Source organism: Sinocyclocheilus anshuiensis, unplaced genomic scaffold (assembly GCF_001515605.1).
Source record: "Sinocyclocheilus anshuiensis isolate Anshui unplaced genomic scaffold, SAMN03320099.WGS_v1.1 scaffold1341, whole genome shotgun sequence".
Taxonomy (NCBI): domain Eukaryota; kingdom Metazoa; phylum Chordata; class Actinopteri; order Cypriniformes; family Cyprinidae; genus Sinocyclocheilus; species Sinocyclocheilus anshuiensis.
Genome location: NW_015553274.1, coordinates 151874 through 179636, shown reverse-complemented (window position 1 = coordinate 179636; position 27763 = coordinate 151874). Strand labels below are relative to the sequence as shown.

The window sequence follows — 27763 nt, the reverse complement described above, 5'->3', positions numbered from 1 at the left end:
TGTACACACACTGCCAACACACATTTCAGTTCAAACAACTTGTAAAAGTGCATGTAGCATCCTATGACCCCTTTAACTATAAGTAACTTTGCAACTACATGTCAACTAACTCTCATTAGCGTATTAGTAGAGTAGTAGTAGACTGTTAGGCTAGGGTTAGGGTTAGTAGAATAAGTTGACATGTAATTACAATGTTACTTACAATCAGTAGAATTTCTGTTGGAGGAACATCAAAATAGTGTTAGCATAGACTAATACTCTAAAGACTGGTAGTTGACTGATAGTTGCAAAGTTACTCATTGTCAGCAGAATGTCTAAAGTGGACTATCAAAATAAAGTGTTGTCAAATTCCTCGTGTTTTTCGCATTTGACCAACAAATTGTTCTCTTTTCTCTTCAGACGACAATTATTCCAGTGGTGGACAATCAAAATCCAATCAAATAGTTGAGAAGGACAATAACAATAACAACAGCATTAACAATGAGTATGAGAATTATGACGAGCTGGTGGCCAAGTCCCTTCTCAACCTTGGTAAAATCGCAGAGGATGCTGCCTACCAGGCCATGACTGAATCAGAGATTAACAGCAATTCCTCCAACAGTGCTGGTGAGGATGACGACGAGGATGAAGATGACGGGAGTGAACAAGGAGGTCATAAGGGAGAGTTGAGCGTTGACTTGAATAGCGATGTGGTACGCGAGACCGTGGACTCCCTGAAGCTTCTGGCCCAGGGACACGGGGTAGTGCTTCCCGATGACGGGTACGCAGACGCCGGGTCTGGGGATACTGGCTCAGCTGGCCACACTAACGGACGGGGCCATGCGGAGGAGAGTGAGGAGGAAGTGTGTCTCAGTAGCTTGGAGTGTCTGCGCAACCAGTGCTTCGACTTGGCCCGCAAACTTAGTGAGACCCAAACGCCCGAGCGGTCCACGATGGAGGACCAAGTGCAGCACCAGGCTGAACAGCAGCAGCAGCCTCCAATGCATCACATACCCAGGTACGACAGCTGCCAGATGGACGAGCACAGACCTCTTGAGAGGAACTACTCAGACATGGTCAATCTGATGAAACTGGAGGAGCAGCTCAGCCCTGCTTCAAGAGGCTACCCCTCTAGCTGCGCCCAGGAAGGGGATGAGGACACTACGTCACTGGCCTCCGAACTTTCCGATGAAGCTTTTGACATGACTAAAGGCAACCTGTCGCTGCTGGAAAAGGCCATTGCTCTCGAATCCAAGCGTGCCAAGGTTATGCGAGACAGAATGGCATCAGAACAGATGGTGGCTAGGAGGGACAATCAGCGTCTTCATGGAGAGCACAGCCCAAGGCTGAGCAGCAGTGCAGAAGAACGCAAAGCCCGACTCCATCATGATGGCGCAAAACGAGCATATTACCCTAAAGGTAAAAATAAAACTTCTAATGAGATTTTGTATTTCAGCAGAGATTTCAGTAGATAGTTCCCTTCATTATTCAGAATATGTAAGTCATATTCTGCCACTGAGAAAACAAATAAAAAAGGTTATTTTGGTAATTTCTCACAATTGTGAGATATAGAGAAACAACTGTGAGATAAAAAGTCAGAATTTACTTATTTTATTTCTTTATTTTTGGCAAATGTGACTTTAAATCTCACAATGTGACATTATATCTCACAAATGCTGCTTTATTTCTCCTAATTGTGACATTATATATCACAATTTGACTTTATGTCTCACAGTGTGGCTTCATATCTCACAAATGTGGCTTATTTTTTCTTAATTGTGATATTATATCTCACAATGTGACTTTCTTTCTCATAAATGTGACTTTTATATTTTCCAGTGTGACTTTTTATTTCTTATTCTGAAACATTTTCTCACAATTACCAGTTTTTTTTTTTCTCTGTCACACTTGTGATATATACTCAGTACTATCCTTTATGCTTTTTTATTTTTGGGTAGTTGTTACTTTGAGTCACTCAACGTGGCATTATAGCTCACATTTGTGACTTTAATTCTCCTAATTGTGACTTTGTATCTCACAAGATGGCTTCATATCTCTCCTTTGTGGCTTTATTCCTCCTATTTGTGTTATTTTATGTCACAGCATGACTTTATTTCTTTTAAATGCGACTTTATTTATTCCAGTGTGACTTTTTATTTCTTACTTTAAACATTTTGCACAGTTAACAGTTTTTTACTCTGAGGTGGAATCGAGTTTCCATTAAGGAGCATACTTGCACGGACAGAGATTTTTGAATATGAATATAATTTTCTCGTCCTGAAAGCTGTTGCAGCATTTGTTCCCCAGTGTCTTGGGTCATTTAGCATTCCTTCACACATTTTGCCGATGACATTGATTACTATGGGGTCACTTTGGTGAGACGGAAACATTTTGGGGCTTGTTTTAAACACTCAGGTCACCCTGGTAGCGACTTCCATAATGACAACAGCTTATGCTGCTAAAATAGGCTGACATGGTAACATCAGAGACTTACCTTGTCAGGCATGAGTAATGGCAATCTGCACGGCCCGTTAAGAAAGCAAATCTCATCCCTTGGATCCCATACATGGTTTGTTACCTCAAATCCTTCCCAATCCACACCCACTACCTTTGGGAATGAGCCATCTCCTCTGATATATCCAGATATTAGCAATCAGAAAACTACAGGAGCATATCAATATCACGTTTAACAAATGTACGTTATAGTGTTGGTAATCCTCAGATCAACTCTGGTTACCCAACCTAACATCTCTTCCTATCTAGTACTTTAAAAGGTTCATCATTTGATGGCGCTGCTTTGTGTTTCATTTCCTTCCATTTGCTCAACTTGCACTAAGTTTTTCATTACGGAGAGAATCTCTGTACTTCCTATCATAGAGCAGTTTGCTGTTGTTTTCAGTGCACGACCACAGCAAGTCAGAGGGTCGTGTAATTATAGAATTACACCATGATTTCACACCTCATCTCCAGAAACTATTCTTGGCACTAATTATTGGAGTGTCGTTATTAAACATGTCGAGTGATCTCACTGTTCTGACTGACAAGGAGCATTATTATAGCATGCTTGTAGAGTTTTACGAGTTATTTTTGGCTCATAAAAGAGGGAAGATATTACAAATGTGTTCACTTAGGTAAACCGGTTTGAATAATAGAGAATGCATGTACTGATAAATGTATCCACGATTTTAGAAGAAACTGCTGTTTGCTGGTTTGCCCGTTCTACAGTAGTCTCATGGTAGAAGCTATGCACACCGCGAACCAAAACCAGTGAAAGCTGAACATATTTTTCTTGCAGGTTTTCATTTGCAAGATAAAATTGGGGAACTGGTATAGTGGAAACGTTAACCTATTTAACAACAGGAATTTGAATTGGTTGCTTGTAATATCAATAGCACACATGAACACGTTAACCTGTAGTAAAATGTCTTTGTAGAATAAAATGGTATGAGATGAAATCATTGATACATTTATATGTATAAAGTAAAGACTCCTATTCCGATTTCCTCACAATGATTGTCTCATTTTATGCGATTCGTTTTCATACTGTAAGGTGATTGTAAATCAGCTCTTTTTTCTCGGTTGTATATTTCATCTTTATGAAACTATATAACTATAACTATAATATTATATTATATTATTCATTAGCTGACATTATATCTAGTACAGAAAGCTTAATCTCAAAAATAATGAAGTATACAATTTTCCTAATAGGCTACACGTTTATTATTAGTACTTATAGCTCAATATATTTGATAATTTAATGGATGTCAATTTTAATGAGAATATATATATTTTTTTATTTGTAGTAATGTGGTAGTGATTTTGTCCTGCTGTATAGCAGAATTAAAATGTTTTAATTGTTTTGACAGTATTGAACTCAGAGAAGTACGACTTGAAAAAACGCGTTCATATCAGGGAATAAATAGATGTAGTTAATTGAAATTAATGACGTAAATCTTTTTTTATTGTCCAAATTTTTTTATTGTCCTCTGAATTACCCTTTTTGAATTACAATCCAATACAATCTCAGCCACAAGTCTCATTCAAGCTATATTCTTTATCCAATATCCAATTTCAAAGCAAACAGACAGTGTTTGAAAATGGCTGTAACAGGAGCATGAATGTTATCACAAAGAATCCAGCAGGCTAATGGGATTTGCTTACTGTGCCTGTAACAGGATATGCCAATAACTGTCTTTGCTTACAGACTCAAGGGGAGAGAAAAAAGAAAGCAAGTGTCCAACCCCGGGTTGTGATGGCACGGGCCATGTCACTGGACTCTATCCTCACCATCGAAGCTTGTCCGGCTGCCCCCACAAAGATCGCGTGCCGCCAGAAAGTAAGCCAAATATGAATGGCTATTTGCACATTGGTCCCCATTCGTGTTTGCTACATGCCGTCTGTGCTGCGGGCATGTTTTACCTCTCTTTTCTGTAATGCATATGGGTGCATTTCCTCCTCCACCCGAAGCAGTGGCTCTCTTTCTCATACGAACAACCTCTGCTTGTCTGGATGTGCTGATTGTTGCTTATGTGTAATTTTAGCCTGTTTCTCAATATGGCTGCACTGATCTCTCAGACGCAAAGCAGCTTTTTCATCACTACCTCCAGTCACAACTCTAATTGGATGAGGATCATGTCACAGGCGGGTTCTGATGAGTCAGTTTACTGCAAGCCCAGAGACGTAGCGCTGCAGGATGTGTCACAGACAACCTAATGGCTAGACTCATTTAATTCACCAAAAATAAATCTGTTTTTATTGAAGAGAGGTTTATTTTCCTTGTGCGCCAATGCTTTCACACAACGTGCATGCCATTAACACATTGCATGCCTAGATTCTTCTTTCACCATATGGTGTGGCCATGATTAACTTTATGATTAACTGATTTCAGCTGGAACGTTTCTTAGGAGCATGTGCATGCTGTTGTCACTGAGCCCGTTCAGCTTAATGGAACACAAGGCTTTCATACTCACTCTGGATCCTCCTAACCTTCTCTCGCCCTCTCCTCTCTGTTTGTCCAAGTTCTTGCAATGTATGAGAATGTTCTAAAGTGCCCCACGCCTGGCTGCTCGGGACGCGGCCATGTAAATAGCAACAGGAACTCCCACCGCAGGTGAGTGGCTGGAAGGGACATGGAGAGAAGAAACAGGCGGCACTGTGGGGACTGATGTTCCAGTCTTTTTACACACTTCATATAGGGAATAAGAAGAATACGTAGATTTAGATGGAGCCTTGCTTTCAGGAAGAAGAAGAGGGACTGATTTGTTTATGTTGTACTGAGCTCGGCTGGATCGTAGAAACACATAGATCTAGGCTCAAATATTTTGTTTTGCACATTGGCACTTTTGACATGCCAGCCTGGACATGCAGACTGGAGATTCAGGATTCTGTTCCCACCATGGAACAAGGGACTTGGTGAACTTTTGAAACCTTAAAAAAAGCCTCTAAAATGTATAAATAAGCAAATATATAAAATAATACAAATATAAAATAAATATGGTAATATCTTTATTTATAAATATTTATTATTTTTAAAATTATATTTCATTGATACTGTATGTAAGGATACTAAGGATACTGTATATAATAAAATTATATACACACACACAGTATATGTATATATATGTGTGTGTGTGTGTGTGTGTGTGTGTGTGTGTGTATGTGTGTATATTTGTGTGTGTATATATGTATGTGTGTATGTATATATATCTGTGTGTGTGTGTGTGTGTGTGTGTGTGTGTGTACCAAAAACATTTTTAATAATAAAAATTGCAGTGTTCTCTACATTTAATAATAATAATAATAATAATAATTTTATATGCGCAAGTAGCTAGAGAATTTGGTGTCTTAAGAATGAGAGATCCACATGTACAAACACTCACAGACTTACACTTAAGCAGTTAAGATGTGCCTCCATGTGCATATGGTGTACATTCAGACAGATGCAGTCTCCACCCGAAGTTGCTGCAGGCCATGTTATATGGAACAGCTCCTATGGGACAAGCACACACACACACACACACACACACACACACACACTATTAGAAGGGTTGAGCTGAAGAAAACAAAATGTATAATAGTGGAATATAACAACCTTGTACAGTATACTGTATATGGTTTGTCTACACATTCCTCATCGCATGGTTGCCATGGCAACTCAGCCTCCTTCTGTCTGTCAGTCAGCACTTACTCACTTTTTTTCAAATTCCAATCCTGTAAATGCACAAGTACTTTTATGCTTTATATGTTTCTGAAATTTCAGAGCGTGAGGGTTTTTTTATGTTTGTATTTTTGTCTCTTATTGTTTTTTTGTTTTTTTTGAGAGGGACTGAATGGTTTCCGTATAACCAGAAAACAATAAGAAAATAGACAATAAGAAGACAGTTCCCAACTATACAAAGGATTACGTAGAGAGAGAGAAGACGACAGAAAAATGTGAGAAATTAGACAGAAATGGTGGATAAACAAACAGAGAGGAAGATAGAGAGAGTAATGAGAGGGAGAAAGAGAGAAAGTAGAAAAAAAGGAGAGCGAGGGAGCGTAGCTGGATGTTCTGAAGCTCAGTTTGCTATAGTGTGTCTCTCTGAAATGACTGCGGTATCTCGCTGTGAGGAGCTTTCTGAAGCCAGCCAGCCAGAAATGCCCAGCAGATATCTGCAAAGCTTTGCCTTCATACTATAGAACTAGGCCACATGAAATGCATAATTCATACATAAATATCCCCATGTACCGCACACACGCATACCAGGATTTTGCAAACACGTTGGAAGTCTGTATTGAGAGAATGTCATAAAAAGCAGACTATTCTCTCTGACAGACTGAGACTTGTCTCCATATGCTGGAATTATACATTCCCTCATATCTCACTTTGTACTTCAAATTCTGTTATCTGCTAGGGCATGTGTGAGTGTTTGAGAGTGTGTATGTGTGTGTGCCCTTACATGCTGCTTGTAACGTAATGTTAACATTATATAAATTGCTCTGCTGCTGTTGCAGTCTCTCGGGATGTCCCATAGCCGCCACCGAGAAGATGGCAAAGGTTCAGGAGAAACATCACCCCTGCGACAGCTCCAAGTCTAACCAGGCGTCGGACCGTGTCCTTAGGTACTTTGTGAGCCTCTGTGCCATAATATTTAGTAAAGATATAATGCAACAAGTCTGGCTTTGAGTTTTTGTTGGAACAGTACATTAATCATATTCATGTGTACAAGTATATTTATAGTGCTTTAGTGAATTGAGTAAATTAAACTTTTTTTTTTTTTTTTTATAAATCTTATTGATTTTGGGGGGAACTATTTCTTTAAGATGAATCCACATGATTGAAAACGTGTTACATAACGAATATAAAATGGTTTGAGAACTGTGATTCATGTTGACTTTAAGTATAATGTATGTCTAGGACTCTGATACCCAACCTTGATTCCCTTGTCAATTGTTCCAGACCCATGTGCTTTGTAAAACAGCTGGAGATCCCACAGTATGGGTACAAAAATAACGTCCCAACCAGTACTCCACGATCCAACCTGGCCAAGGAGCTGGAGAAGTACTCCAAAGCCAGCTTCGACTACAGCAGCAGTTATGACAACCAGCCTCATGCATACGGCAAGAGGTCCCTCACCCCGAAGAACCATGGGCGAGACACCTCACCCAAAGGATATGATGGCAAGCTTGGCTTTGTTATTCTTTCCTCTGTTATTCAGGCTGGTGAAGTAGAAAGAGTCAGAATTGATAAACTGGTCTTTCTCTAGGGGATCAGATGGAAATAAGATTAGAATTAGTTTTGTACTGCCAGACGTCCTTGTGGTATTTTCCATTTAGAAAAAAATGGAAAAAAACATTTCTATTTTGAAGTGAAGGCCTTCTCTTAATAAAAGCTTTAGCTTGGATTTTTTCACAGGCAGTCGTCGAGTTCAGTGCTCCTTTATTGGAAATCCTACTCTACTTATTGGCTTCTGAAATTATTAATAACCTAGGTACACAAACCCAAATGAAGGGATATCTAATTTGCATGCAGCTCCTTTAATTTAATTATGGCTGAATAGATATTTTTGACCACCAAATGCATATTTGTAAATAATGTAAGAATAAATTCATCTGTAAGTTAACATTTTATCATATATCATGATATTCTCTCTCTTTCTATATATGTTGCAACCATTAAATGTTTGGCTAATGAGACGTTCTCTTATCAATTAACAATAGCATTTATTGTGCATTTATTGGTATTAAAAGTAGTCATGTAGGTGTTAACCTTTTCATTACTGGTCCACAGTGAGAGATGCAGACAGATCTTTGAATGATGCCAGATTTAAAATCCTAACGTCTGGATGTGGGTTTGTCAGTTTTGTCAAACATTGTTTTTCTTTGTTTGGTTCAAGCTTAATTTTTGGAGTTTTTTGTGATTGGTAATGTGCAATGTTGTAGCGCGCAACTGCAGCCGTGGTCTTGATAAATGGGCGCACTTACATTTGTGAAGGAATCAAATTAACTGGAACAATTTTGTTCAAAATGGTAGCAGTTGATTTCACGCCCAAGCCAGAAATTGTAGAGATTTCCTGTCAACAGAATACGGCGGGATATTTTGGTACGGTTTCATTAGCTGTGCTTAAAATAACTCATTTTCATTATAACTCATGGTTATTACATCAGGACAGTCTTGATTGCCCATAAGGAGCATTACAGCATGCCCTGCAGTGATAATATAGACAATGTTATTGAAATCAGAACACATACCACGTCTCGGAAATTAAAGAGCATTCTTGCAAGTGATGTTACTTGCCTGTATGCTTTATCAAAGAAATGCAGTTTTTTGATAAATGAGACAAATGAAGAAAATTAAGCTTGGAAAAAAAATAATGAGAATAACATTTAATTAATGTTAGGAATTAACTGCACATCATTTAGACTCAGTTGGCAACATCAATTAGTTACACCCAGTTTAGTTGTAATGACAGCATTGCTATTTGTCTCAATGCAAAATTAGATGAAAAATACGATCAAATGGGAGAGTCATATAAATCTTGAATAAGTGGTTATAACTGTATTTTAGCAACTGATTTGTCACCTTCCAGTATTGGAGGATAATAACAGTTCCTTAGTCAATAACAGATTTCTGTGTTCTGTTGTGTCTGGATGCAGACCAGGGTTTATGAATGTGGATTTATATAAAAAAGAAATGCTGTATAAATGCTTCCCATGCAGGTCTTAGATTTCATGCTAACAATGTGTAACCCTCTGCATGAAACCTAGATACACTGTCAAACCATTTCTCCCCCTCTTCTACATTCTCTCTTACTCAATTTAACACAGCATTTATCATGAAACATCAGATTATTTAATGTGTGTGTGTGTATCTATCTATCTATCTATCTATCTATCGTTCTATCGTTCTAACGATCATTCAATATATTGTTCTATCTATCTGTTCCATTATTGTGTCTATCTATCTATTGTTCTATCTGTCTCTCTTTCTATTTCCCCATCCATTCATCCATCTATCCAAGTTCATAGTGCCCGTCTGAACTGGTGTATGTGTATGTGTGCAGCCAAGCGCTACTGTAAGACCTCGAGCCCGGCCAGCAGCACCACGAGCAGCTACGCTCCCAGCAGCAGTCTCAGCTGTGGAGGAGGAGGAGGGGGAGGGGGAAGCAGCGCCAGCAGCACCTGCAGCAAGAGCAGCTTCGACTACACGCACGACATGGAAGCCGCCCACATGGCCGCCACCGCCATCCTCAACCTGTCCACGCGCTGCAGAGAGATGCCCCAGAGCCTCACTGGGAAAAGCCCGGAGCTCCTGGCACAGGTGAGGGTCGACAACTTTTTCCTGCCAGTTCCTCTCTCATCCTCATCCACTTTTACTGCTAATATTATATTTTTCTTTCTCTCACTGGGTATTTCTTCGTTTCTCTGCACTGCCTTCCAGTGTGACTGTGCTGTATGGCAGTAAAGGTAGTGTACCGAAATGAGGGCATGTGAGTTTAGAGTCATTCGGGGCAATCCCCTGGTCCTCTCCTCGAGCTCATTTGCACAGGGTGCAATTTCACACAGTGAATGACAGCAGCACCTCTGAGAGCTCCTGCAGGTCCATTTTTTGCTAGACTCAGGGTCATCATATGAGCCTAATGGTCTGAACGAGCCATGGTTGCTTTAGTGACACATCGATTTCAGACATAATCTGTATGGTGATAATGAGAGTACAGGGCTGGAGGAGACCAGAGGAAGCTGGCAGCTGCAGGAACGCTGGGGTAGTGGGGCCCCTACCCTCTCTCACTGAGACAAGTAGAATTAATGTTGATTTCAGCTGTGGTCCAAGCCAAGCCAGCTCTCCCAGCATCCCTCTGGGTACATAGGAAAGACAATGACCTCTCTTTAAGGACAGTGAGGCAGCAGACTGGAGGGAGTGGGGATGAGAATGAGAGAGAGAGAGAAAGAGGGACAGAGGTAGTGAGGAGCTGCAGGGCTCTATATATTCAATAATAAGCAGCTGTGCATGGAGATGTAGGGCACTCTCTTCTTTCGTATCTTTTCTCCTCCCATTCTTTCCCACACTGTAAAAAACTGAAGTGGTTATAGAATTTTTTTTAAATATTGTCAACTGCTTCCATGTTTTTTAGTTGAACTCGTCTACTTAATTATAAGTAAATGTATTCATTGAACTTATAATGTTGTCAAAATGTGCCATCATTGTAGAAATACTTTTTTTCTTAGCTTAAGAGTTGTATGCAAATTGTTAAGTGTTATGCTCTGCATTTCATCATGTTTTTATGCCATTCAATAGCTTGGGGTCGGTAACACTTGCAATGTTTTGTGAAAGAAGTCTTCTACAGTATGCTCACTTGCATATATTTGATTAAAAAAAATACATTTAAAATAACTTTCTTCTACTTAGTCAATAACAGATTTCTGTGTTCTGTTGTGTCTGGATGCAGACCAGGGTTTATGAATGTGGATTTATATAAAAAAGAAATGCTGTATAAATGCTTCCCATGCAGGTCTTAGATTTCATGCTAACAATGTGTAACCCTCTGCATGAAACCTAGATACACTGTCAAACCATTTCTCCCCCTCTTCTACATTCTCTCTTACTCAATTTAACACAGCATTTATCATGAAACATCAGATTATTTAATGTGTGTGTGTGTATCTATCTATCTATCTATCTATCTATCGTTCTATCGTTCTAACGATCATTCAATATATTGTTCTATCTATCTGTTCCATTATTGTGTCTATCTATCTATTGTTCTATCTGTCTCTCTTTCTATTTCCCCATCCATTCATCCATCTATCCAAGTTCATAGTGCCCGTCTGAACTGGTGTATGTGTATGTGTGCAGCCAAGCGCTACTGTAAGACCTTGAGCCCGGCCAGCAGCACCACGAGCAGCTACGCTCCCAGCAGCAGTGATTAAAAAAAATACATTTAAAATAACTTTCTTCTACTTTAATATATTTTAAAATATTATTTATTCCTGTGATGGCAAAGCTGAATTTTCAGCAGTCATTACTCCAGTCTTCAATGTCACATGATCCTTTAGAAATCATTCTAATATGGTGGTCAAGAAATATTTATTATTAACAATGCTGAAAACAGTCGTGCTGCTTAATGTTGTTGTGAAAACTTATATACACTTTTTTTGGGATTCTTTGATGAATATAAGCTTGCTGAATAAAGTATTAATTTCTTTCATTTTTCTTTAAAAAAATAAAATAAATAAATGCTGACCCCAAACTTCTAAATGGTATAGTGAACATACAGAACAAAGTGCTTGTTGGCTCATAATATGCCACATGACCTTAAGACTTTATACAGTACATGAAATGTGACAAGGGTAGCAAACAACTAACTAACTAATCATTTTAAGTAGAGGTACAAATACAGCTTGACATCACCAGAAATTAATTACCACACGTGACAACAAAATCAGCAACAACAGTGTAAATAAAGCTGGCAAATGTTCAAACAATGCAAATATATTAATTATTCATGCCCAACTCAGGGAAGAGGGAAGAGGTTTAATGGGACTGAACCGCAAAACTACTGTTTCAGTCTAGGTAACTGAACACACAGTTAATGCCCCGCATGTTGGTTCTCCTTCGAGATCGCTTGCTTATGTTTTTGTAAGTTCTTTAAAGTAGACATGAAACAGAAATTGCGATTGTTTTTCTTATCTATCATTATGTATTTTTGAAATATGAAAAATAATGTGCGTGAATTAATAAAATGATATGCATGGATAAATCATTTATAATAAACACTGCAATATTCCAAAAAAAAATTTAAAAAAAATTATCAATTTTGATTCCATGGTGAATTTACATTCAGAATAATGTGTTACCAAAAAATACAATTTAATATTTAGGTTTTTTTCAGCATTTATAATAAAAAACGAATTTAAATACTAATAATAAATTATATATTAAAATCATTTTTTTTTATCATTTTTTTTAACTTGTTTAAAAATCTATGTAACAGTATGATCCATGTACCCCTCCACATCTGTCATCCTTCCCTTCCATATCTCACTCTGCTTTTTTCTCATCTTTTTACCTCTTAATTATTCTCTTTATTCTTATATCTCTTATCAGTCCTCCTCTCTATTCTCTCTTTTGTGGCAGAGCCCTGATGACAGAGATGGGGATGAGACTGGAACCCTGGATCTGAGCCGGGCTGGAGGGATGGGGGAGGGCAGTGGAGGCACAGTTTTGACCCCCCTGCAGCCCATGTCACCCCAGCGGCAGGCCCTGCTCAACAGCCAGTGCTACCAGATGAGCGCGGCAGACTGCTGGGACCTGCCTGTGGACTACACCAAGATCAAACGCCTGGACGAGGACCACAAGGAGGTACTTGCTTTTAGTGGCTAACTGGTTAGCTAAAAAGGCAGTTGGTAGATGAGCGATAGTCATAGTAAGATTACAGTTTTCTGCTTACGTGTTCAGCCCACTTCCAATGCAATCCATAGGCAGAGATTTCTGCTCAGTCTTCCCAAATTTTCGTTTCTACTGTAGCCAAGCAAAAGGACCTGTTTATAATCTAAAATTGTTTGACTGTGACATGTAAATTGGAGCACAATTTAGTCATTTCTAAACGGTTGCTTTGTCCTTGTGTAAACCTTAAACAGTAAACTGGTTGCGGAAGCTGTATTTTCTCCAATTGTAGTGATTTGAAGGATGGTAGGCTGTTCCTTTTGAAGGACTGAAAGGACATCTAGTGTAGAGTGCGGGTACTGCATGCCTTCACTTCACTGGAGATTATTGCTTGAAAATGGATTTTCCTCTGTTAATTAATTACTCATTCGTGAACCCCCAGACGTGAACTGTTGTTATTATTATTTCGAAAGGGAATTGATGTTTTTGCTAAATTGTTGGGGAACTTGAATTAATGCAAATTAGGCTTTATGAGATTTTGTGCTAGTGTTATCAATTATAAAACATGGTATTCTTTTAAATGTGAACTGCGCTGTATATTATGTAATTACTGGCAGGCCGTTGTACTATACTTCCCTTTTATACTGCATCATAACATACTCTGAAATCTTTCTTTTTCAGGATGACCTGGACCCCTTTCAGGATCTATTGGAAGAGCAGCAGTATTCAGGAGACGTGTCCCTCCCCAGCCCCAAACACAAATATGCTCCCTGCAAGGAGAGCAAGAAGGAGCTCCTCATGTAAGTTTAGCATCTACCAAGATTTTTTTTCCCTTCTTTTTTGTCCATTAATATGAGAAATCAGTACTTTTATTCAGCTAGGTTGCACTGAATTGATTAAAAGTGAGTAAAGACACAATGTTACAAAAGGTTTGTATTTCAAATAACAGATTTTTTTTTTTTTTTACTTTCTGTTCATTAAAGAATCCTGAAAAAATAATGTTCCACAAAATATTAAGCAACACTGTTTTCAGTATTGACAATGATAATAAATATTCATGAGCACCAAATCAGCATATTAGAATGATTTCTGAAGGATCATGTGACACCAAAGACTGGAGTAATGGCTTCTGAAAATCACATGATTAAGTTACAGTTTAAAATATATTCAGATAAAAATATATAGAAATTTTGACAAGTTCTTTCTTTATAGAAATATAGAAAAGTTATTTTAAATTTTAATAATATTTCGCAATATTGTTGTTTTATGGTATTTTTGATCAAATAAATGCAGCCTTGGTGAACATAAAAACTTTTTTCAAAAACATTAAAAATATATATTTTTAGTGCTTTTTTATGACGTTTTTATGATTTTCTCTGATAAAAGTGATATTATGATGTTAAAATATTGATGTCAGTTTTATTTAGTCCATCTCTCCTTTGCCTCTTCTATTTTAACAGTTTGACTGAATTAAATCCCAGCTGCTAAAATGATTTTAAATGTTTATATTCAAAATATTAGATTATAATCAAAGTTAAATGCGCACTCAGTATTTTTTTGTGCTGCATATCATCTTGGACTTACGATATAAGCAAAAGTTGTTATTTATGAATGCCATTTGTAAAAATGCACTATTGGCAGGCAGCCATGATTAAATAGTTCAAGATCAAGTCAGTATTATTCGGCTGGTGATATGATCTTAGCATCCATGTACAATAAAACAGCTTTTTAAGGCTACTAATAAACGTTTATATTATTTTCAACTTATTAACAAGTACAATTCATTTATTTGCATATATAACTTTTTAATGAAAAAAGTGACCCTGAGTGCACCTTAGTAGCTTTAATAATGCAGCTGTTCTAGTAAACCATGCCTCATGCTTCTAAAATCCTTTCTTAAGGCTATCAAGCTGCCAACTGGCTGACAAGGGCATGCATGGTATGATGGCATCTAACTCCCAGGATCTGAAGTAAGCCCTCGCGCTCTCGTGTTTACACGGCACCTCAGCTGACCCTCAAAATGAGGTCTGTCTGAGGTTACACTAATCTGTTTCATGTTTTCATTGCTTGCAGGTGTCCCACTCCTGGCTGTGATGGCTCTGGGCATATCACAGGCAACTATGCCTCACACAGAAGGTGAAGACTCACAAATATGCACGTTAAAAATTTGATTTAATACTTCACGTAACGTTTTGGCCACTAGTGGATTCAAAGAAGTGCAAAGAGAAGCCCTTGGCATTTTTTGGTAAATGTGTTTCTTGCTCTGAAGTCTGTCAGGTTGTCCCCGGGCAAAGAAGAGTGGTATTAAAATAATGCACAGTAAGGAGGACAAGGATGACCAGGAGCCAATCAGGTGCATTTTTTTTTATTCCTACAACTATCCAAAGTGACTGAGAGTTGAATATTGTTTGTAGTAACTTACAGGAGAACTGAAGTCGAAATTGACTACTCAGGACAATTGCAGAAGGAACTTCACTATGTGTGTGTGCTTATGTGTGTGAACTCGTCTCTGCCGTGCCCAATGTCTTTAGGTGTCCTGTGCCAGGCTGTGATGGCCAGGTTCATGTGACAGGGAAGTATGCATCCCACCGCAGTGCATCCGGCTGCCCACTGGCCGCCAAGCGTCAGAAAGATGGTTATGTGAACGGAGCGCCTTTCTCCTGGAAGTCTGGCAAGACAGACGGCATGGCCTGCCCCACCCCAGGCTGCGATGGCTCAGGCCACATCAGCGGCAGCTTCCTCACCCACCGGAGGTACATGAGTGTATGAGCGTTTCAGGCCACTATATAACAAGAAATCATTTTCTTAATCAGTATTTTTGCATTCATTTTAATCTAAATATCTCATCATTCTTAAAACAAGATATCTTTTATTGAGAAGTAAAATGATTAACTTATTTATTATTAAGTAAAATTATTGTTATTGTTAACTAAAACTAAAACTATTGAAAAATTGCTTTCAGTAATTGAAATAAAAGCTGAAATAAAATAAAATATAAATATTAGAAAATAAAAACTTGAATGAAAACTAAATAATTGAAATTGAATTGAATTAAATAAATATGTTTAAAGTACTAAAATAACTAAATCTAAAAGTAAAATAAAATCAATTAAATCTGAATAGAATTTTTTTTTTAAACTAATAAAAATGACAAAAGCACATGGCAAAATTAATAAAACTTTGAAAATATAAAAATGGTACCCTTTTGGCATCTCAAGTTTATTCTTAAAATAAGAAAAACAATTAGCCAGTGGGGTAAGAAACAAAAATACTATTAATTCAAGATATATTCTCTAAAACATGTCTTATTGTCATCAAGTTTTGCTGGTAAATGTATCTTGTTTAAGGGTTGTTTAAATATTTTATTTGAGAACAAAGATGCTGATTACAAAAATTATATTTTGCAGTGAGTTTGTCCTTTTGAATACTTTGAAGCAATAAATGCATGTGAATCAGTTACATTTTTTTTTCCTTTAAACAGTTTTAATGCAGCAGGCATATTTTCTACATACATTCTCAAAACCTGAGGAAAGGGTTTGATTTGCAAAGTAAATCAAGTTTAGCCAATAAACTAAATGAAAAAATGCACAATAATGCACAATTATTTTCTTACCCCTGTAAAATTATGTTACATTTTGTCATCAGTAGAATGTTTAAATTGGAGAATTAAAATGATCTATTTCTTTTGTTTTTGTTTTTACACATCGGTAGTCTATCCGGTTGTCCCCGTGCCACATCTGCTATGAAGAAGGCAAGGATGACCGGGGTTGAAATGCTCACAATCAAACAGAGAGCAAGTAAAGGTATGTAATTTTTTATTATTTAAATTACTTGCCATCAGTGGCATTTTTTACAGTGAATTTCTCAATGTTCCCTTCCAGGCATAGAAAATGACGAGGAGATTAAACAACTGGATGAAGAAATCAAAGACCTGAACGAGTCGAACAATCAAGTAGAGTCAGACATGATCAAATTAAGGACTCAAGTAAGAGCAGTTGCCATCTATCACATCAGGCTTTGGCCATGCGTTCAGTCACAGAGATGCCTTTGTCTCTCTTTCTCCCTCCTGCCAGATCACCACCATGGAGACTAACCTGAAGTCCATCGAGGAGGAAAACAAGACCATAGAGCAGCAGAACGACTCGCTGCTGCATGAGCTCGCCAACCTCAGCCAGTCCCTCATCAACAGTCTTGCCAACATCCAGCTTCCACACATGGTAAGAGCCAAAAGACATGTGGCCTCACATACACACTTAAAAATAAAGGAGTTTTCACACTGATGCCATAGAAGAGCTATTTTGGGTTCCCTAAAGAACCTTTCAGTGAACAGTTCTTTTTTTCTAAATATGAAGAATATTTAAATAGTCTTCAGAACCTTTTTCCATTATAAAGAACCTTTTGTGGAATGGAAAGGTTCCTTGGATGTTAAAGGTTCTTCATGGAACCATCAATGCTGATAAAAGAACCTTTATTTTTAAGAGTGTAAGGGTAAAAGAATATATATATATATATATATATATATATACATATATACATCTCAGTGAAGTCAGGATAAAAATTTTGATAGTTGTTTACAATCACAAAAATCTGAATCAATTCAAAATAGTTACTTAAGTTTGTTAATATATCAATAAATGTTTATCTGCTTAGAATAGTCTTTTAGACTATAGACTGCCTCTTGTTGAAAGCCAGGGCCTGAGTTTGCATTTCAGACAGTAGGGATGAAATTCCGGTTTCTATTGTTTCTCCCATCTGCTTCTTTATGTCTGTTGTTGAGTTCCTCGCGGTTCCATATGCTTCTGTGCTGAGGTCACTCCCCTTTACAGACCATTGTAGAAAAATAACCTCCACTCCAACAACTGCTTTTCAGTTGAGTAACAACATGGCTGCTGTGGATCAGATTCTCCCACACGATCAAATCACAGTGCCTTCACATACACATTGAGCCGGGGCACGATTGGACAAGCCCCGTTCAAATGTGGCAGCCATGTTAGTAAACAACTGAAACATGTCTTCCTGAATATGGCTCCTGAATTCTCCACCCCCACTGTTGATGGATGCTATTTAGAGTGGTCCTCGAGCTGCACTAACATCAGACGACTGTTGCCTGTTCATGTGTCATGCCTCTCAAGCAGAACTTGGTCTTCTGTACTTCCACGTGTAAAGTCAAGTATGTCAGTTTTATTGAGACCACTGACCTCTCTGGCTTTTAGCCAGGCTAATAGTCTTTTCTCTACACCTCTCCCTTCTGTAGAAACCGATGCCACTGAAAGAGGCCCCTGTTAAAAATTACTGCTGTTTACAGATGCCCCACAGAGTAAGAGATTCATTTTCCATAGTCTAACTTTATCCTTCTCCTCACTATCATTTTCCTCCCCCTAGTCCTCCCCCTTTTGTAACACAGTACGATGTGTATGCATCACGAAGGTCCATAGAGTGTATCAGTGCCACACATATTGACATAATCCACTTCAGGGAATAGCAATAAGAAAGCTGGGGTTGCAATATGAGCCATATTTATTTTTGGTAGTAAACTCATGTTATTATCGTAAAACACATTATTTTATTAGGCACAGTGATGCTCATCGATATCTGTCTGCTATCCATGGCGATCTGTTTGATATCACTTGTGAATGCCAGTATTACCTACATACTCATGAGCATGAAATTCACACCAGTGCATGCATACATAATGTATGTGCATTAATTTTTGTTATCCATCAGATATATATTTTTATAGACAGTGTAATAGACTTATGCTTGATTTGGTGACCATTTTAATGTGATTGGTCAAGCCCTGCATTTCAGATGTAATTTCTCTAAAACCCTAGCTTATATATTTAGCGTTAAAGGCAGCTTGGTGGGTTCATTCCTCCCTAAATATCTCCTCTTTCCCCTTCCCTTTCTGTCTTAAGCCTTGATTGTGTGTTTGATTGAACATTTTATGCTTGGTTTGTTTTTCGACCTCCAATGATCCCAATCTGTTCCACAGGAGCCGATGAACGAGCAAAACTTTGACACTTATGTGAGCACTTTGACAGATATGTATACTCACCAGGACCAGTACCAGAGCCCGGAGAACAAGGTCCTCTTGGAGAACATAAAGCAAGCGGTTCAAGGCATCCAAGTGTAGCTTTGCTATTATTGGCCGAGTAATGGGGTCATGTGATCTGAGCGTTAAGAAACAAAAGAAGCCCATCATGTAAAAAGTATGGATAACTAGTATGATTTTTTTGCTGCTGTAATTTATTGTATTTTTTGGCATTATTTATGATTCTGTTATGCTTTTAACAAAAAATACATAACTTATTTGTTGCCTTGCTTTAAGATGACGACTGCCAATGGCAAATGTTTTGAGGAACATTCATGTTTTGTACATTTTTCATATGACCTGACATAATGTGATGTACTGTTTATAGCTGCTAATGTATGCACATTTTAGTGTATATGTATTTATTAATTGTAAACAAAAACCATCCATTATTTTAAATCTAAAGAGGTGCAGAGGGGATACACTGAGGGAATGTAAGGGCAATCAGCTTCGATCTGAGCTTCTCTTTATGGAAGTAATGGGAACTAAGGTGCTGTGCAGGCTGTTCAATGGGTGTACAGTGGTTCATTTTTGTGGTTCGATTTTGGGTACATTTTGTAAAAATATTGAGAAACATTGTCTTTTGGTTCTGAAATCATATTTATAGTGGTCAGTGTGGGCACTCTAATGCAGTATGTGTATTGTTTTTATTTTTGCTTGTTTGTTTAGTTGTTTTTTTCTTTCTACTTTTTTTCTCGTTTTAATTCCCAAAATAGATGGAAAAATAGAAAAAAAAATTGTGAATGCAAACATCATGACACGGAAACTCACTGGTGTAAATCCCAAGAAATATTTCATAGCTTTTCAGATATTTTCAAAGTCCATTCTCTAAATGTAACACCCGGCTGGTTGAGGCCAACAACTACAGAAAATTTCAAGGAGACAATCCAACATTAATTATTAATTTAATGATCGTAAAATGTTAGTGGTAGGTAGTATGATAGAATATCAGCAATATATGATAACGAATCAATCATTTATTTAGATATGGGATGCAAAAGTTTGGGTATATGCAATTTCTTATTCTTACCATAGTAGAAAGCTGATGAATCTTTTTACTACATGTAAAGTATTACGTTTTATATAAATCTTTTAATACAGTCATGTTTTAGGGTTTAAACATGGGTGATCAAGTCCAAAAGGATGAATGCATTATGATTTAACATTTCTCATGTTCGATTTTGCACAGGGACACCTTTGTTTCCATGTTTTGGTGTTTTTATTTGTTTCAGGAGACCAAGGAGGTGCCCAGACGTTTGAATTGTGGGAAGTTTTTTTTTTTTTTTCCTTTGAAGAAAGTAAATCTGTGTGTGAAACTGTGAATGTTAGTTTATCGGTGTGCTGGATATACAGGGTTAATGTCACCATCCATACGTCATTGTGTCATAGTAATGGAGCACTTATCTTGTAGATTTTGTCCAAACAATCATGTAGAGATTCATCTGGTCACGAGTGCACAACAAATACGACTATATCAGCAATGCAAACTCGTCATATTACAATTAGTGAACTCCAATCAGTTATATACAGTAGCTATTAAGAGAGGTCCGCTTGCCTTCTGTGGTAACCTGCGATTCACTTTCATTGCTTATTTTTTACGTTTCTGAGACGTCAGTGGCACTTTAAGCTCTAAGAATTATGGAAATTGAAGCAGGATGCATTTTTGATAATTAAACGATGAAACGGCGTGGCACGGGTCCAGATTACGCTACAGTAGCGTGTGGGCAGTTTCAGGCGTTCGGAGGGTTGATTACTGACATGACCAGTTCATATTACTCCATAATATCTTAAGGACATGTACAATTATAGTCTGGGAACCCCCTGTTCATCTTCACTTAGTCCGAGCCCATTCAAAGCATCAAGCAAAGTCACAAATAGGGCTGATTTGTGAGCTAAATATTTATCGAGCATGAGTCCAAACTGTCACAGTGATTTTTAGTGTGAAATGACTCTGGTTGTTGCTGATGCTCTACTTGGGGCTTTGTTTCTTAAATCTATGATTTTGTATTTTTATTACGGCTAGCATTATGTTTTCCGAGAGCTCATGCTTTTTTTTTTTTTTTTGCTCTAAGTGTTTAAGATCACAAGTTGCAGTGATATTTCATTTTGAAATTGTGAAATTTGTACAATTTTTATCATGCTGGTGTTGACATCTCTTACTCAATAAAACTTGTGTTGCCACATTACATGTCCCTTTTATTTAACATATATGTTCGTAATTGCATTTTTGAATGATGTTACATTGGTTTGCATCAAGGAGGTCTATGATACCTGGAGTAAAAAAAAAAATAAAAAAAATGAATATGCATTCATCTCTGTGGCAGTTGCATGTACAGTAGGCTACGTAACCTGGAGGCTATCATCTTTGGTCAAGGGTGTTCATGTCATAAGACTGATCATGCTTCAAAGGCAGCAGAGATGGAAAAAATTAATCATTACAGTTCATTACAAAATAGCCCTGCAGAAATTATGTTACGCTGACAAAACATCTAAGGAAATACTAAAGATTTTCAAGTTGCTTGGAAATGTGTTTATTTTGTCAGAATACTCAAATATTCAGATACTTTTGAATAGCCCTTAATGACAAAACAGCCTTTTGCCATCATGATGATAGGAAACAGGTTAGATATCTTGTTAATTGTCTTACAAATATATGTTCTAGCTATAATTAATAGTCACTGATAGTCTGGTATACACTTTATAGAAAGATTTTCTATTTATAAATGTTTATAATATTTATAAATATTTATCTATAAATACATTACAACACTGGCTATACATTTTTAGAGAGTAGAAGGTACATAATACATAACATGAATGACCCATAGCATATGTAAGTTTGCCCTCTAGTTTGTAGGAAAAAAAGTATTTTTAGTTATTGTAAAATACAAAGACATATTTTGTATTTTATGTTTTTGAAATGTGCGTTTTCGGAAATATACAGAGCTTTTTAAGTCAAAATTGCTAACTTTTTGTAATGGAAAAAATGGAAGGAGTCACTGAAAACGTTTGACACGAGCAATTAAAACTAGCTACAGTTATTTTTACTTGGAAGTAAATTATAACTACGTTGAAGGCTTGACTCATGAATATTCATTAGAATATTAATCGAGACCCCGCAGGACAATCATCACGCATCTTGACAATTACCTTTTTCATATTCATGAGCCTAGGCGAGCTCCAGGTCTAATAGGCCTATTTGTTAGGATTCCCATCCGTCCTAATGGCAAGAGGGACTAACTGCCGAATCAGAGCAGATCAATCTTGAACCGGTTGTTGGAACATAGCACAAGCATAGGTCCACAATGTGCAATGCTGTGGATAGCCGCCAGGGTGCGCAGGTTTCCAACCTATAGTCACATGACACAAACTGAAGATGTCTGCGACAGAAGAGGACACGGAACTCAGAGATCTACTGATCCAAAACTTGGAAAACAGCGGTGTTTTGAATAAAATTAAGGTATTTGTCCTGGCTGTTTCGAAACACGTTTTAAGTCCTTATGAGGCTGGAATAGTTCCTTTCTCATACAGGAAATATTTTGTTTTTTTAGCGCAGTGTTTGTTAGCATAGTGATGCTAAAGTTGTTATGGGCAACAAATGGACAACAGCCACTGGTGTGACAAAATTGAGTGATGACTGCGCTGTTATATAACCCTCAGCTACTAAAATTGAGACTTATGATGTCATTGTTTATCTTGGCTGTATTAATATTAAACAACATGTTTTCTAATTAACCGGCAAGGCTCCAAAGTCTTGTTTTATTTTATTTTGGAAAGGTGTTGGACTCACAGGTATTGAGGAAGTCATCTAACATGATCAGGCAACAAGTAATCTGGTTTAACCTGTAATATGATGCCTTTAATGAGCTGTACCTTTTATAACTGCAGTTATACCGTATCTGTACATAAAAGTGCTTCTGTACTAACTGCAGCTTTAGTAACATATCTGAGTTTTGAGCTGTTCTGATCCTCCATGAGTCTGTTTGGTGCCGTACTGTTATAAACATGTCTGAATAAAGGACATATGAAATGATGATAGGTCTCTTTCTCTCTATCTCTTTACAGGCAGAGCTTCGTGCAGCTGTTTTTCTTGCCTTAGAAGAGCAGGACAAAGTTGAGGTAATTATAAATAGTTTTAATGCATTTTTTTATTTCATCATAAATTGTATCTTTTGCTGATTAAATGCTTTTATGTTAATTGTATGTTTTTGCATGAACATTATTTTACTTGTGCAAGATTCAGTGTGTCATATAGATGTCAACTCTTTTAAATAGAATAAATCACCTCTTGTGAATGAAAACCTGAAAAAGTCCCTCAACACAAAGGATGGTAAGTATGAATTCCATAAAAAAGGTCTGTCCTTATTAGTTTTGTCTGTCTTGTTTTGATTTGATTTGGGTTGTAATACACAACACAATTTTTAAAATCTAGACAGATTTTAAAACACTAGGCATAATACACTTGCCAAATGGTTACAGAAAAAAACATATATCATACACTTAATGACAGAGGATCAAACACTCAGACTTTCAGGATGTTCTGAACACAACAAGCTCATGCGGACACATGCATCTCTTTGCTAGGAGACGCACGAGAAATGACTAGATGTGTTCTAAAATCAGCTCAAAATATCAAACATGTTAAATATTCTCTGACTGGATGGAATCATAGACTAAAGCCCCGTTCACTCCAAGAACGATAACTATAAAGATAACGATATTAGCGTCCACACCAGCGAACAATATCGTCTGTGTATTCTAAGCGCACGCGCGTCTGCCGCTTTAAATTCTTGAGCTCGTTACAGCAGGATGGATTTTGATTGGCTGTCAATGTTTCTATCGTTCATCAGCTGGAAAAAAATCGTTTCTCTGTGCCTTTATCGTTATAGTTGTAGTGTGGACTCTGCTATTCTTTAATATTGAGAACGATTTTTATAACTATATCTTTATCGTTATCTTTATAGTTATCGTGCTTGGTGTGAACGGGCCTTAAAGCTAAAAAAATTGTGCTCATCATACACTACATGATTTTCTGCGAAATTTATTTATTTTTGATCTGATGTTTTGCTTACATTTCTAAATGTTTGCTTTGGAAAATTATGCATTTTCAGCATATCTTTCTCTTCTTGTAGGTCGCTTGGTAGCAGGTCTTATCATTGACTTCCTGCAAGTCTTCAATTTAGACTTCACCCTAGCGGTGTTTCAACCTGAAATTAGTACGGTATGTCAGTGTTATATAATATACAACGCTGTAAGTGATACACAGTATGAAGCTGTCATTCAGAAATTCATGTAAATATTTTTTGATTGATTGATCTGAATGTGCTATGCTATGTCCTTTGTGACCTCATATCTCTTTCATCTGAACTAACGTACCCTACTATGTGTTATTCAGCTCAATGGGATTGACAGTCGTGAAACTCTGTCTAAAGAGCTTGGCATATCGGAATCGGAGGTGAATAAAAACACCCCTCTCCTGCTAGAGTTGGTGAAGAGGGGCCGGCATAAGGACAAGACCTCCATTTTCACAGAGGTGATCTTTGATGCTCTGCATTTCAGCCAATCGGATGAATTCATGTCTTTCAGATAGCATGACTTTCTCTCTCTCATGTCTTCTATTTCTCAGGGAGATCGGTTGACTGAGAGAACTTTTCCCAAGGTACTTTTCCCACCACTGGCTGGCTCAGGTCCAGTCCATGTTATCTGTCTTGATCTCTCTGTAACCTGTTTTTGCACCCACACATACAGTAAGCACAGGTAGAGTTGATGCACTCTCAGGAACAGATCCAGTTACAGACTAGTAATAGTGCTAACCTACTTATTTCACTTGTGGTTGGAGAGCACATCTCAGGTTGATTCGTATCACCAGTTTACCCACACATCACAAACCCCAGGCGAATTATTCAGGTCACACAAGGGAAGGATGATGTAAATGAACATCTTTAAGTGGTGCTGCAAAAAAGGTTTTCCTGTTAAGATACTTGTGCAAAACAAGCTTGTCCTACTTCTAGACATTTTGTCTTGTTTTGTGGGCACCTTACGTGCATTTGTTGAATCCAGCCCATAGCGCTGCATGACTACTGTCATGTCAGACGAGACTTCAAATGCTATGGTTTCATAATTGTTCATTGTGACATCCTGTCTTGTTTGTAAGTGCACAACATGACTGTCCCAAGCATGTGATGTATATTACAAATTTGTATCAAAAAATAAAATTGTATATTCATTTTAAATATTAAAATAATCTAAGAATTTCAAATAATATAGGAGTTATATGTGACCCTGGACCACAAAACCAGTCATAAGGGTCAATTTCTCGAAATTGAGATTTATACATCATCTGAAAGCTGAATAAATAAGCTTTCCATTGATGTATGTTTTAGGACAATATTTGGCCGAGATACAACTATTTGAAAATCTGGAATCTGAGGGTGCAAAAAAATCAAAATACTGAGAAAATCGCCTTTAAAGTTGTCCAAATGAAGTTCTTAGCAATGCATATTACTAATCAAAAATTAAGTTTTGATATATTTACGGTAGGAAATTTACAAAATATCTTCATGGAACATGATCTTTACTTAATATCCTAATGATTTTTGGCATAAAAGAAAAATTTTGACCCATACCATGTTTTTTTTGGCTATTGCTACAAATATACCCCAGTGACTTAAGACTGGTTTTGTGGTCCAGGGTCACATATATTGATTTTCTTCTTAGTGTAATCTGCAATGATTGTAGTAATATTTGTGAATGGTTTTTAGGAATTATTGCCCCGTCAAATTGCTGATGCCCGCAAGAAATTTGACAGTCATGACAAGGTAACTTTTTTTATTGCTTTTTTTATTATTAATTAAATAATTCATACAATATACTATATAATATATAATTGTTCATTTTGAAATGCTACTATTTTGAAGTTAATATTCATTAGTTTTTAGTTATTATTGTGTTATTAATTGTATTACTACTTTGGTCATAAGTCATTATAATTATTATATAATAATAATTTGGTAATTAATAGCTAAATATATAAATATAAAAACCTTTGAGTAATTTATATCTTTTGATTTGATTTTACAGAACAGAAGTGGTGAGATCAACAGAGATGCTGTTGTTGGCATTTTCGCCGATCTTTTTCCCCAGTTCAGCAGGTTTGTTTCAGCATTGTGGACTCTGAATGCCGCGAACTCTAGGAAATGTCTGAATTTACTGGTACTGAAACCCTCATTTTTGTAATGACTGAAAGTGTTTACATCTTCCCACATTGTTGGTTTGCTCTTCTGTAATCATGTCTGGTTGACTTTCTTGACGTTGTGGTCATGGCCTTTCTCATGACTTGGGAAAGAGTGTATTTCAGAATAAATGTTTCTTAATCATTATTAAAGATCAATTGATTGTACTTAATGCACTGTAGTTTTAGCCATTTTGGTTGTAGTTACTATGAATGGCCACGTATTTTTAATGACTAATATGACTAATATTATTAGTTGACTAATATTGTTTTTTTGTTTTTTTTTGTATCTGCAAATAAAAAGAAACATGCTAGACAGTTACGTCACTGAGGAATTTAGAGCCAAAGGCAAGGACACGAGCAATAGTAAGTATTTGTAATCTTGTTTAGTTTTCCATTATTTTAAGGGATGCACATTTCATGTGTCTGGAAGTCTTATCATTCATTGACAAATAAACTGCAATAGTTGCTAATGGAGTTTTGTCTGCCACTTCTTTCTTAACTTTACGTAGCTGTAGACTTTCAGGACTTCCTGGGAATGTACAAATATTTTTTCATACAGTGTCGAAGTGTGGTGAGCAACCTTGAACACATTCTCATTTCTTTTAGCACTCCTTTTTTGTGATTTCTGTAATGAGGCCTGGAATATCGTTTATAGGTTACCAGTGAGAGTAGCGATGCACTTTACTCCTCAAGTAAAACTACTGAAGATAGAATCTTTTCGTCTTCCGCCAGTAAGGTAAACTGACTTCCTGTCTTTCTTTGTTTGTTTCTCTATCTCTGCTTATCTTTCTCTCACACACTTTCCTCTCACCTTCTGTCAAGATTATAACCTCTGATATTCTTTGTGTATCAAATGAGTTACTTTTTGTCGGGTGTAATATTCTGTCTTTCAGCTACCTGTATATGTAAAAAATAACAAGCCACAAAGCCACAGCTGGCTTTTGTTAGCCTGTTCATGTGCAAAACCTGCAACATGTTATTAAAAATGTTAGTTTTATTGCATGCACAATTTCCATTCGTTCTACTTTCATTTCATCCAGCTCCTTAAGTTGAACCCCAGAACATCATTCGTTTTATGAATAGAAGATGCGTGGTGTAGTATTGGGTGTTTGATTTATCGGCATATCTTTTATCGTTGGTTATATCTTAGATGATGGGTGATGCACAATAGTAAATTCATGCAGTCACTGAAGTTTGACTCACAAAGGGGAAAGGGATTTTACCAGAGTGTAGGCAAGTGCCTATGACCTGCACAGAATGTAGTGTCACACATCATATATTAAGCTCTTAAAAAAATAAATGAATAAATAAAAAATAAACCAACGTAAACAAGCCATGGTGGTTTGCTGGTCCCAGTTGGCTTACACTGGTTAAGCTAGTTAGACAGCTGGTCTCTAATACCAGTGAAGCAGACCAGCCTAACCAGTGATATGAAAATGGTACATGTTGCAAGCTGAACTCAAACCTGTCACCCTAATGAGCACCATAGCTCAATATGCCAAGACTATGTGCGTTAACAGCTGCACCATATCTCCTACTAGTTCTTTTATTTTGATTTTTGTTACATTTGCAGTTGAAAAATAGAAGCTTATCC

General features: G+C 37.1%; 2 protein-coding genes across 2 annotated transcripts in view; both read left to right on the top strand.

Moving 5' to 3' along the window:
- The window catches only part of LOC107668232 (myelin transcription factor 1-like protein), a 37429-nt gene extending 16451 nt beyond the window's left edge, over positions 1–20978 (top strand). The window contains exons 5-21 of the mRNA XM_016460037.1: positions 400–1398; positions 4187–4318; positions 5002–5092; positions 6976–7083; positions 7421–7641; positions 9525–9781; positions 12596–12820; positions 13526–13644; positions 14746–14814; positions 14918–14980; positions 15114–15197; positions 15376–15597; positions 16556–16647; positions 16726–16829; positions 16918–17061; positions 18099–18161; positions 18837–20978. Coding sequence (XP_016315523.1) covers positions 400–1398; positions 4187–4318; positions 5002–5092; positions 6976–7083; positions 7421–7641; positions 9525–9781; positions 12596–12820; positions 13526–13644; positions 14746–14814; positions 14918–14980; positions 15114–15197; positions 15376–15597; positions 16556–16647; positions 16726–16829; positions 16918–17061; positions 18099–18161; positions 18837–18977 — 3134 coding nt within the window. The 3' untranslated portion in view covers positions 18978–20978. The remainder of the gene's footprint in view (positions 1–399; positions 1399–4186; positions 4319–5001; positions 5093–6975; positions 7084–7420; positions 7642–9524; positions 9782–12595; positions 12821–13525; positions 13645–14745; positions 14815–14917; positions 14981–15113; positions 15198–15375; positions 15598–16555; positions 16648–16725; positions 16830–16917; positions 17062–18098; positions 18162–18836) is intronic.
- A 1263-nt stretch (positions 20979–22241) lies between these two features.
- Positions 22242–27763, top strand: part of LOC107668251 (FGFR1 oncogene partner-like) — a 14559-nt gene continuing 9037 nt past the window's right edge. Inside the window, 11 exon segments of the mRNA XM_016460065.1 lie at positions 22242–22395; positions 23001–23054; positions 23211–23265; positions 24068–24156; positions 24331–24468; positions 24562–24594; positions 25697–25753; positions 26016–26086; positions 26471–26532; positions 26679–26740; positions 26825–26905. Of these exon segments, the coding sequence (XP_016315551.1) occupies positions 22312–22395; positions 23001–23054; positions 23211–23265; positions 24068–24156; positions 24331–24468; positions 24562–24594; positions 25697–25753; positions 26016–26086; positions 26471–26532; positions 26679–26740; positions 26825–26905 (786 nt within the window). The 5' untranslated portion in view covers positions 22242–22311.